This window comes from Nicotiana sylvestris, chromosome 4, assembly GCF_000393655.2.
Source record: "Nicotiana sylvestris chromosome 4, ASM39365v2, whole genome shotgun sequence".
In the NCBI taxonomy this organism is placed as follows: domain Eukaryota; kingdom Viridiplantae; phylum Streptophyta; class Magnoliopsida; order Solanales; family Solanaceae; genus Nicotiana; species Nicotiana sylvestris.
In genome coordinates, this window is record NC_091060.1 from 119,163,384 (window position 1) to 119,176,549 (window position 13,166).

Sequence of the window (13,166 nt, forward strand, 5' to 3'; positions counted from 1 at the left end):
TCCATCCACGGTATTCTCGGCGAGATGATCCGCCAAGGCTTGCCCTTTGATTGCTTTCTGGATCACATAAATAATGTCGAATTCTCTTAGCAGGATTTGCCACTTGGCGAGCTTGCCAGTGGGCATGGGTTTCTGGAAGATATACTTCAAAGGGTCCATTCTGGATATGAGATAAGTATTGTAAGCACAGAAGTAATGCCTCAACTTCTGTGCGACCCAAGTCAGAGCACAACAAGTGCATTCTAAAAGAGAATACCGGGCCTCGTACGGTGTGAACTTCTTACTGAGATAGTAAATGGCCTACTCCTTTCTCCCTGTCTCATCATGTTGTCCCAGAACACAACCGAATGCTCCATCCAATACCGCAAGGTAAAGCAATAGGGGTCTTCCTGGCTCAGGCGGAACCAAGACTGGTGGCATTGACAGGTATTCCTTGATTCTGTCAAAAGCTTTCTGACAATCATCAGTCCACTTGGTAGCAACATCTTTTTTCAACATTTTGAAGATAGGTTCACAAATGACAGTGGACTGAGCTATGAACCAGCTGATATAGTTGAGTCTCCCCAGGAAACTCATCACGTCCTTCTTTTTCTTTGGCGGTGGCAATTCTTGGATAGCTTTGACCTTTGACGGATCCAATTCTATTCCTCGACGACTCACGATGAAACCTAATAATTTACCAGCAGGAACCCCGAATGCACACTTGACGGGATTTAGTTTCATATTGTACCTCCTCAATCTATTGAAAAACTTCCTTAGGTCATCCATGTGATCCCCGACTTTCTTGGATTTGATGATGATGTCATCCACATATACCTCGATCTCCTTGTGTATCATGTCATGAAAGATGGTAGTCATGGCTCTCATGTAGGTGGCATCAGCATTCTTCAAACCGAATGGCATCATTTTGTAACAGTACATTACCCATGGCATGATGAAAGCCGTTTTCTCTGCATCTTCCTCATCCATCCATATCTGATGATACCCAGCGAAACAATCAACAAAAGACTGCAACTCATGCTTGGCGCAATTGTCGATTAGAATGTGCATGTTAGGCAAGGGGAAGTCGTCTTTGGGACTAGCCCGATTAAGATCCCGGTAGTCAACACAAATTCTAACTTTCCCATCCTTTTTTGGCACTGCCACGATGTTGGCTAACCATGTCAGATACTCTACTACCCTGAGAACCTTGGCTTTGACTTGCTTGGTAACCTCTTCTTTGATTTTCAAACTCATGTCGGGTTTGAATTTCCTGAGCTTCTGCTTTACCGGCGGACATGTTGGATCTGTTGGCAGTTTGTGAGCTACAATGGATATGCTGAGACCAGTCCTATCATCATATGACCAGGTGAATATGTCTTCATATTCCTTTAGGAACTCCGTGTACTCTTTCTTTTCTGATGGTGATAGGTGAATACTGATGCGCGTTTCTTTGACATTCTCTGTATCTCCTAGATTAACGACCTCAGTTTCGTCCAAGTTAGACTTAGGCCTATTTTCAAAATTCTCAACCCCTTTGATGACCTCTTCTGGTATATCATCCTCTTCTGAATCCGTATCCGTTTGTTGCGTTGTCTCGTTGCAAGTCACAATTGTTGGTTCATCATCAAGGCAAGTAATAGTAATGCTGTGTAAAATAAAGTGAATGATAGAAAAAATAATAAGAGAGAGATATATAATAAACTGAAATGCTTCGATTGAATTCATAATTGTTTTGAATATCAGAGCTCTTTTCAAAATTAAAAGACAATGCGGAAATAAAATCAGCTAGTAAAAGGTAAAAATGTGATGCATGGTGCTTTTGTTTAGCCTTGCTACCCCGAAACTTTCCGGGCCCTGGTGGTTCTGATTGACCAATTGTTGAGGCGCTCTCCTCGGTTCACAACTTGTATAGAAGGTCCTTCCTCCCCTTCCTCCTCGAAAATAACACAACAGTCCATATCATCATCCTCCAGGAATAGATTCTTCATGGCTACCAATGCTTCATCTTCCTCCGACCCATATATAGTATCTGCCGGCTGGAAAGTCTGCTCCAGGTGAGGTATCGGATGCTCCAGTGGGTAGTGGGGACCGCGCCATAGTGGCGACCAGTGATTAAACTCCTCCCAAGTGTACTCATACCCCAAACGAAATGTAGTACCATGTTTCCTCAGCTTGATGGGTTTGGCGATTCCCTGGAGGTTTTTGCCGAGTCCCTTTCCAGGTTCGTATCCACACCAATTCAGGATACTTTCAATCTTGTTATCCCACCATTTATCTTTGTCTACATCGTTGACTCTTTCAATGTGGTGGTATGTTTCTCCGCCTATTCTCCTTCTGCCTCCAATCATCGGGATGGTCTGGCGACTATATATGGGGTTGCTACCATCGCCATGAATAATCACCTCTTGGTGATTCCATTCGAACTTCACTACCTGATGCAGGGTCGATGCTACAGCTCCAGCGGCGTGGATCCATGGTCGTCCCAACAGCAAATTGTAGGATGCTGGGACATCTATCACTTGAAAGTCAACGTCGAACCAGGTTGGCCCCATTTGCAAGCATAGGCTGATCTCTCCGATAGTAGACCTTTGGGACCCATCGAAGGCTTTGACATTGATGGCCCCATCTTTGATCTCGTGCAGGCTCTTTCCCAATGTTCTGAGAGTTATCAACGGACAGATGTTGAGGCTGAAGCCTCCATCGATCAAGACTCTAGTGATGAAGTAATCCTCGCATTACACGGTGATGTGCAGGGCCATGTTGTGACTCAGTCCTTCCGGTGGCAACTCATCTTCGTGGAAGGTGATTTTGTGGCTTTCCAGTATTTGTCCTACTATATTTGCCATTTCGCCTCCAGTTATGTTGCTGGGCACATAAGCTTCGCTCAATATCTTCATCAAGGCATTTTTGTGTGTGTCAGAGTTCTGTAGAAGAGCTAGGATGGAGATCTGCGCTGGTGTTTTGTTCAACTACTCAACGACCAAATACTCCTTAGCTTGTATTTTCCTCCAAAGATCATCGGGCCCAGTTTCAATAGTCCGTCTAGAGGCTTGCTTACTGGACTCGGCTAGGTGCTCTGGAGTGTAAACCATGCCTGTTTTGGTCATACCCTGCGCAACAATTGTTTCTCCTGTCTTGGTCTTCCCTTTCCTCCTAGCTTCAGCTGTGTAATCCCATGGTATGGCATTTGAGTGGAATGGTATTATGTCTGACATTGCTACAGGAATGGGTACCCTTGGTTGTAACACAACAACTTCGAAAGGTGCCGGTGCCCTCGGAACTCCAAACTCAACTTTAATTGGTCCGGGCACCTTGGCAAAAGAAGGTGCTTCAAATTCGAGAGGTATAGACATATTGACTTCATTGCCCGGGGAGGGCTGATTCTGCACAACAATTGGGTTAAGCGTGACCGCCGGTTTCTTTGGCTCATCACCCTTAGCAATCAATCCTATTGACCCCTTAGGGTCCCAGTCATCTTCGATCTCGATCATATGAATATCTCCGCCTTTCTGATCAGGCAGAGGGTTGTTGCAAACATTAGGAGTAGGCTCCTTTGCTACGATAACCTTATTGTCGATCAGAGTTTGAATCTTGTCCTTCAATGAGCGACACTCGTCAATGGTATGTCCCTTCATGCCGGAGTGGTACGCATAGGTCTTATTAGGGTTGACCCACTTGGAAGGATTTTCTAAAGTTATGCCAGGGATAAGGGAGACGTAACCAGCAGCTTTAAGTTTCTCATACAGCTGGTCAATTGGCTCAGCGATGGCTGTATATTGTCTGGGAGGTCTGCGGTCAAAATTTGGTCTAGGTCTTGGGAAATTTTAGCGACTGGGAGGTGATTGGTAGTGAGAGGGTTGGGCATTATAAGCTTGGTAAACAGGTGCAGGTTGAGAGTATCTGGGTGAAGTGGGTTGATATGCGGGAAGTGGAGATGATTGGTAAACGGGTGATGGATTTTGGTAAGAGGGTGAGGGTGCTTGGTAATTTGGGATGGGCTGATATGTAAGTGGAGGTGACGGGTAAGTGTGGTATTTTAGTGGTGATTTGGCTCCCTGTGCGACCATCACGACACTCATATCCTTCTTCTTGGACGTGCCACCAGACTGTAAAGCCTTGTTGGTGGCCTGCAATGCTTCAAGATTAGTAACCATACCATTCTTAATGCCTTCCTCAATTCTTTCTCCCAGCTTGATGATATCGGAGAATTTCTGGCCCTCGATCAGCATCAACCTCTCATAACATTGTGGATCCTGAGCCCAGACGAAGAATCTGTTCATCTGTTCCTCTTCTAAGGCCGGCCTGACCTTAGCAGCCTCTGATCTCCAACGAGTAGCATACTCGCAGAATGTCTCAATAGGCTTCTTCTTCAAATTCTGGATGTAGAATACATCCGGTGCATTCTCTATATTGAATCGGAACCTATCCATGAAATCCGATGCCATGCCTACCCAGCTTGTCCATTTCTTGGGGTCCTGACTGATGTACCAGGATAAAGCATCCCCCTTCAGACTTCTCATGAAGAGTTTCATATGGTTTTCTCATTCCTTTCGACTCCGACTAGCTTATCACGATATGCCCTCAAATGGACTCTGGGATCTCCCGTTCCATCGAACATTTCGAACTTGGGAGGTTTGTACCCCATCAGAAGTTCAACATCTGGCTGAATGCAGAGGTCATCATAATTCAGCCCCTCTATACCTTTGTTTCCTTCCATGCCCTGGACTCGGATGGTCAAATTCTTGAGTTCTGCTGCCAAGTTTCTGATAAGAGACTTCTTGTCATCAGACTCAGGTGCACTTGAGATTGGTTGAGTGTAGCGGGGTACAGTATCTTCGTAGATGGGAGTGTTGTGGAGGTGGTCGTTTGTGGTGTTCAGTGGTTCAGGAATGAGTAATGGAGTGTTGTTTGGAGTGTGGCATGTGTTGAGTGTTGAGCATGAGTGGGTTGCATCTGTGGTTGTGGGGTGTTCTGTGGAGGTGCGGGATTTTGAGCATTTGGAAAGTTGACATCAGGAGCGGTGAGAGAGAATGATAAATTTGTGAAGTTCCGAACTTGATCCAGTTCTTCTCGGAACTTCAATAATTTCTGCTCAAGTTGGGCAGCAGTTTCCTTAGAAATCGGGGTACCCTGAGGAATCTCAATTCTTTCAATTTCCTTTCTGGCGCTTGAATCTACCATTCTACCTTTGTTCTTGTTCCGGATAGGACTCGGAGGAGGAGGAGGTGGAGGGCCCTTGGATCTCGTACTGTATGATGATTGTCCCAGAATGCACGAACTAACCTTTGGAGAAGGGAATAAAAATAAAAGAAAAACAAAAAAGGTAACAAGTTAGCGCGGATTATGAAGAAAAATTGTTGCAATATTTAAACATATTGTGCAAGAATATAAATCGTGTGCTAATTTGGGTGCCTCATTGTGCCCGAGGTAGGCCTAGTGACAAGTTAATTTGGAGAACTTATAATGCTAAATGCCTCATTTTATTGATAAAAATAAGACGAATCCAAAACAATGCCAAATAACAGAAAGTAAAATGTCACTAGTGGCAATTGTCCTTATTACATCATTAAAGCAAAATAAAAGACTCCTAACTACTTGGTCCCAGAAGGACCTTCCCCAAATTCGACATCTTTGTCTCCCTCGAACAGCTTCACTAGCTCGCGCAGTCCTAGCAGCAGATAAGCTTGGGCCAAATGTCCGCCTGCATTTCCTTCAGCGTTTCGACAGTCTTCAATCCTCTTGAGGAACTTTCCTTCTAGCTCCACTAGACCCCGCTCCAAATACCCTAGTCGTTTGTTGGTGCTGACAGCCATATCCTTCGATTCCTCGATCAACTTCTGATGGGCTTCTTGTATTTCCCGATGCTCACTTTCACACTCTCGAATTCTCTTGCGCAATTAATTGTACTTAACTCGCGCTTCAGCTTTCTCTTCGATAATTCTGTGTCCTCGAATGAACTCGGGCTGACCCATACCATTGTGATTATGTTTCAACCAACCCGAATAGTGTGGCACACAACCGTCGTAATACCTGTCTGGCTCAATAGATTCTCTCCCCAAAACGAGCTTGCAATGCCACATGTGCTGAGCTTGGCATTTGTGAGGGCTATCATCGTCCTGGAAATCAACCCTAAAGTGACTCATTTTGTCGACCCTTGGTATGATTTGCTTTCTTCCAGCCTGCCTCATGGCCCGGAGGGGAACGTAGGGATAAGTTCCTCTTAGACCAATGATTATGATAAATGGTGCGTCTCGGGATCGAACAATGAATTCTTCCGTAGGGAACCGCTCGACCATCCACTGTACCTGGTCTTCTTTTATATTCTCAAATAACTCCACCCATCCTCCATCGTCCTCTGGCTGAGCGAACATGTTAGGAATATAATGCATACGCCTTAGCTGGTGGAAGGCAATGTGATCATCCCAGTCTCTGCGTAAGATCTCTTACCGGTATTCCCCTTTCTGGAGGTGCTCCATGAGACAGAGCTGAAGTAATAAATTGCATCCCTCAAAATGACTGGCCTTTCGCTGATAGTTGTCTAGGGCTCGGTATATCTCAACAACGATCATGGGCATTATACTGAAAGGCTGTCCGCCAATTCCTTCCATCAGATTCTTGGTTACCATGGCCAGTTTGGTGTGGATCCTAGCCTTCTTCATAGGGAACACTATCATCACCAGGAAACAAAACATGAATACGAAGACCCTTCTGTGAATATGCCCCAATGAGGTGAGGGCAAATTCGTCTGAGTAGGTGCGGTATGACCTGCTATGGCCGTACCTCTCGTACAGATAGTCGAATGGGATGTAGGAGTCTTTCAAACAGGTCAAGTCTGGATTCTTCTTCAGTCCCATCATCTTAAGGAAACCCCTACCCTTGCGATTCTCTAGCATAAGCAAACTTGGAGTCTCTCAAGGAATACCAGCTAAACCTCCCATTTCCTTGAGCAAAGGAGTCATTTCAAGGTCCCCGAAGCAGAATGCGGACCTGTCACTATCCCATAACAGAGTTGCAACCTCTATGGTTTTGTTGTCAGGCTGGATATCTAGAAGAGAAGGCAGATTCCCTAAGTATTTGCGGATGAGTGTCTGATCACTGGAGTGGAGGTCTTCCCACCAATTTAGCAGCCTTGGATGAATGTTGGTTACCATGCCAAATCTGGGGACTTCGTGCCTTATTTTCTGCAAAACAGAGTGTTAGACCCTTACCCCGCCAGACTCGACTATTTAAACCAATAATTAGCATAGCAAGCATTTAGTTCTCCAAATAAATGCATAGAACATGTAGGTGTCCGTTTGAGTTTCAGGGAAACCTGATGGACTTTGGACAAGACTATCTTAATGAGTCATTATGCGGACAACATAACTGACTCGGCTAGGTTTGACCATGATGCATGCACAATTAAATAGAGTAAGGTTCCTGTTGGGGTATTAGATCGGTACCCTTGAGCGGACAACTCAAGGGGGAAAGGCACGGAACTGTCGACTGCACCGCTGATCGACTGGTTTTACCGCAAATACGCCTTTGCCAAATTTAAAGGGTGATAACATTAGAAGAGCGCAACCACTCATTATAAGCGTTGCTATGGTATTTGTTTGGCACGAGTGGAATATGATGTTGAAGATGCAGCTTACAAGAATGAAACAAATTGACATGTATTTCCACGTTCATAAAATAAATGATTTATGAGTCACAAACAATTAATGAGATAATAGAGTCCCAAGAAGCATGCAGTGGAAAGAGCCTAAAGAATCCCCAGCAGAGTCGCCATGCTATCGACGCCCCTTTTTCTATACGTGGGTCGAAATCGGGTATACGACATTGGGAGGACAACTCTATTCCCTTTCGAGAATTGGGTTTTGGAATTTTGAAGAGTTGCCACCTAATGATTATAGTGCATTAGGACACTTTTAAGAAAAAAATTGAGATGAAGAACCAGAGTTTGGGTAAGGGCTAGAAATTATCTCGAGGGGAAGGTATTAGGCACCCCTCAAGATTCACTAGTGTGGTTCCCGATCATGCTACAATTGTGACTCTAAGAAGACAAATAGAAAAGGGTTTTCACATAGTTTCGCAAACAAGTTTAAGAGTTGAAAAAGAAAAGAAGTAGAAGGAGTTTAAAAAGTTTAAAAGAAAACTTAAAAAGAATTAACAAGTAAAGGGGAGAGGGGGTCCTAGGTTTACAAACAATATGGATCACATCAATGCAATATCCAGCAATCTCTCCTCAGAAGAGGGCTCGCACGTGATATTAGCGCACCGGTCATCATATCCATATTCTACCCTTCCCACCCCGTTAAGGTATTAAAGCGCGGAAAGTTTTGTTACTTATTGCATGCTAGTACCCGTCCCAATCCTATCAGTCCCGGAGGCATTTAAGACTACTATCCTAAAAGGAAAGGGATTTGGGGCCTTTTGAGAGTTTCAAAGGACAAAATACTAAGGCGTCAATCAAAACACATAATACAAATAAAAGTGGAGGCAGATAAGCAAGTAAGGCTCAAGTAAACCTCCTTAAATCAGATAATCCATAGAGTTAAGCATGTCTTGCATGTACTGGTTTGGTCATTAAATAATTAAAGAGATAAGCGGACTGATTCAACACATACTTTTAGACAGGAAGTATACATTAGGCTCACTCGAATGCAGTTGTCAAAGACTAGTCCACTTTAATTAGTCAACTTTACCTTAAGTGTGAGACAAAACTACTGATTGTAAAGGAGTTGCAGAATAAGATAAGTTTCAGAAAAGATTGCAGACAAAGAAAATGGTTTAAAACAGTTTCAGAAAACATACTTGTGTAAGAAAAAGAGTTGCCGAGTTTTAACAAAAGAACCGAATTGCAGACTGATTCAAAAGGTTTATCAGATAAGTATAAAGAAATGAATACAGATTGATTTGAAAAAATGTTTGTCAAATTATCAGGAAAGCAGTAAGTTTTCAGAAAATATGCACTGATTTGAAAATATTTATCAAGAAGGAAAAAGATGCACTGTTTTCGTTGCAAGAAAAGCTTTAAGGGTTTAGAAAACATGCAGAAAGTCACTTGTTTTAGCAAAAAGGGGTCAGTACTGTTTTAGACGAGTGAAACAATCCTGATTTGAAGTTCCTTTAAGCATGATCTCTACGAGTTACTGATTTTAATACCTTTCAAACGTTAACAGCCTTATAAACATGATATCTATATGCTGATTTATCATTAAACCTAACGGTTTGCCTAATGTTATTATAAATGCAAATCCCTATAGGCATGGTATCTACATGCATAGTTGCAGAATTCAGAAAGTTAGATCCTATAGGCATGGTTTCTACTTGTGAGATTGCATAGATTAACAGTAAAAGTCTTATAGGCATGGTTTCTACCCTTTTGTGCATAAAAGTAAATCCCCTCCCCTTTTCACTAAAATCCCAAGTTTATACAAATTATTACAGACCAGAAAAATAAGACAGAAATAAAAATACATCAGAAATTACAGCTACATCCGAGCAGCCTAATTCATACTTATTATCTAACAATATGAGATTGAACCACTTCCGAGATCCAGATTTCCAAAGCCTTCTCTTATCTAGGCTGTTTCATAGATCCAAGGAGTTTCAAGAACTCCAGGCAGTGCTTACACCCAAGATATTAATTAGAAAGAGTTATAGTGCAGTGTTGAAGGGCCAGCCCTCAGGTGTCCAAGTTCAGAGGGAGCTCAGGGGGTCCCAAGGTAAGGCTCACAAGAGAGGGGCAGATCTTAGTTTAAGAATAAGTATAAGTGCAAGAGGGGGGTTAGGGAGTGCCATGGCAGGCTGGTGGTCATGCCTAGCCATAGGATAGGTTGGCACACCCCTGACTAGGCCTGTTCAGCCAACAAAGAAGAGCACAGACCTATTAAAGGTCAGACTATGGTCTCAACAGTGATTAGGGCACTGCCAGACCAAAGTCTCAGGCTCAGAATACACATAAAGGGAAAGGGGAATGGGAATTGAAAGAGTTTAGGACTCAGGGAGTCCAGTCCATACACACGAACAACAATATCAAGTGTTGTCATATTTTCTGAACCATAACTCAACATACAAAGGGTTTAGGGATGGGGATTCATATAGGAGCAGGAATAAACAAACTTGCAAAAGCAGTAAAATAAACAAAGAGAAGACTGAAGCATAAACACATAAGAGAGAGGCAGAATTTAAACAAGAAGAGACATACCAGTTGCAGAAGAGTAAGCAGGAAGAAAAGCAGAATACTTGCAGCCAAAGCACAATCAGAGAAGAGGACTCTAGCTTCTGAGTGCAGAGAAAAACTCGAATGCTTTTAAGAAAAACTAAGAGTATTTGAGAGAAGAAGTAGTGACTTATATTGTGTGTGTTCGTACTTTGAAAGAGAAGAGTATAGGTATTTATAGTTTTGAAAACTTGTAAAAATAAGGTAACAAGTATAGCTTTAACATAAATATAGGCATGATCACAATTAGAATCAATTAACACAAGACTTCCCTTTAATCAAGGGATTATTGTTCATACAATAGGTATTTAAGTCCAAGTACAGGATTGTACTTATTTTTGGAAAGGGTTTAGTAAGGCCAAACGAAGAAAGAGAATCAATTAACCCTTAACAGGCGAGTAAGAGGGAAAAGTTTTGAAATCAGTTATGAGTTTGAAAATCAATCACAGAAGGGACTTAGTATATAAAGGAATGCATAAGTAATAGACATGTGAGGCCAAGCTATGGCAAAAGAAACAACATACAGTAGTAGCATAGAGCAAGCATTCGAAGCATGATAGTCAGGTTTTAGCAGTTTAGTAATAGAGAAAAGGATCAGAGGCATGCAAAGAGTCGAGTGAAAATCATAGTCGAGTTTGACAGGTAGCAAGAACTCAGAACCAAAAGAGTCACATAAAGAAAAAAGAGAGTTAAAGTAAAGGAATCACATTGAGCAATTTCAACAAACGAAGAACTTCAGGAACTCAAATAGACCCCAAAGAACTAGGGTTTTCAAAATCAGTCAGGTTTAGAGGCGATAATCAAGTGAAACAAGCAAACAAATTCAGAATCTCGAGTAAACCCCAAAAATTAGGGTTTTCAACATGCTAACTCAGATAGAAAAACAAGGTGAACGAATGTTAACAAACAGACTAAAAAACTCAAACAAAATCTCAAGAATTAGGGTTTTAAACATGCTAACTCAGATAGAAAACAACACAAGCAAAACACAGTAAAACATGTCGAGAATCAGAGAAGAGATTCGAAATACCTTAACATAAAACCCTAATTAAAGAATAAAGAGTTTTGAAAGCAAACAAATTAAAGAAACTTTGAGAAAGATGCTTAGAAAGTTCAAACACATATAGATCCGGGGCAGATCTGAAATAAAATTGAAGGAACCTTAGAGATTAGGTTTTCGTAAGAAACCCAGGCGATGAGAAAGGCTTTGAAAACCATTGATCTAAGCAGGAAAGTCGAAGATCGAACTCGAATAGCCATGGCTGGCCGGGACAAAGGTTGAAGATGACCGGAGAACAGTCATCAAGCAAGGCTTGGTCGAAACCCCTTCAAGATCTGGTCATAGGACCTCAAAGACGAGCACATAGAGGCCATGAGAGGCTGGTACAGGTCTCTGATGAGCCTGGGAAGCCATGGATTAGGGTTTCAGTGAGAGGCGGCGACTAGGGTTTGAGGTGGGTTGAGAGAGAGTTGAGAGAAAGAAGGGATTCAAAGGCGGCATCTCTGAAGAAATGGGGTAGGTTTAGGGGTCATTTGAAATTAAAAGGAAAGAATCAATGGTGGTCGCCGATCTAAGTGATCAACGACCGAGATTGAACGGGGTTATAGGCTGGGTCGGTTGAGTAGGTGCTGGGTCGGGTTAAAGGTAATTAGGCTGGGTAGTTTGGGCTTGAATTTGGGGTTGAGTTGGGTTAATTAGGGGTGCCAAATTGGCTAAAATTTAAATACAATTGAGGCTAGATTGTAAATAGCCACTTTTCCCATTTTGTTTTATAAAAAATAGCAATAACGATTTTAAGAACAAACTAAAAGTACCGGGTAAACAAATATCATATAAATATTAATTAAAAAATGCTGGGGTTAATTTTATAATTATAAGATGCTATCAATTACAAAATAGCCTATAATTGCAATTATATGCAATTTAGCTTTTAAAAATGCCAAACAAATTTGTCAAAATGTGCAAAAATCACCTTAATTGTATTTTGGTGTAAATATGAGGATAAAACAAGTTATTCAACAAAAATAATAATTTTGGAAATAATTATTGGATTTATGGTATTAAAATAGGCAATAACTTGGTTTTAAAAATCATTAAAAATACCAAAACGCTTGGGTGTGCTGATATATGCTATTTTGGAAATATTTTGGGTATAAAATTATCTAGGGAAAAATTGGGTATCAACAGCAGGTATAAATCCAATGCTGGAAGAGATCATTGGAAAGCTGTGAAGAGAATTTTCAGATACCTGAAAGGAACTGCAAATTATTCACTATGTTATAGTGGAAATGATTTATACTTGAGAGGATATATAGATGCTGATTGGGCTGGTGATTGGAATGATAGAAAATCAACATCCGGTTATGCTTTCTTACTTAATGGTGGTGCTATATCATGGAAAATTAAGAAACAAACTTGTACAACCCTTTCAACAATGGAAGATGAGTTCGTAGCTTGTGCGTCTGCAGTACAAGAAGCTGTTTGGTTGAAGAGGTTCTTTGAGCATTTGGATATTGGAAAGAACTCTCAGGGTGACATGACTCTATATTTTGATAGTCAAGTGGCTATTGCATATATAAAAGATCCAAAGTATCACAACAAGACCAAATATATTGACATCAAGTATAACTTTGTAAGAGACATGGTAGCAAGTGGAGAGATAAATTTACAGTACATTCCTACGCGAAGCATGATAGCTGATCCTTTTACAAAGGCGATATCTAGAGACCTGTTTGAGAAAGATGTTATGGCTCTAGGTTTGCGAAGGATATGAATATATTTATGTATTGTAAAACGACTTAAGTGTTATAATACACTCATCAATATTGACTCTTGAATTTGTGCTTATATCTCGTATGTATGTGATGAATATTTTGTTGATAAAGTGTGTCGAACAAGTCGCAAGATTGACTCTCTCACACGAGCAATTGCCTCTTGCATTAAGAATCGTGAAGAGATGAGACCTTATAGAACCTT

The 13,166-nt window shown here is 41.6% G+C and overlaps 1 protein-coding gene across 1 annotated transcript; it reads left to right on the plus strand.

Annotated features, from left to right (window-relative positions):
• Nucleotides 1-11,700: 11,700 nt before the first annotated feature.
• On the plus strand, nt 11,701-12,963 carry LOC138890071 (secreted RxLR effector protein 161-like). The gene is made up of 2 exons (XM_070173422.1): nt 11,701-11,705; nt 12,357-12,963. The coding sequence occupies exons 1-2, from the start codon at nt 11,701-11,703 to the stop codon at nt 12,961-12,963; spliced, it is 612 nt and encodes a 203-aa protein (XP_070029523.1).
• The last annotated feature ends 203 nt before the right edge of the window (nt 12,964-13,166 follow it).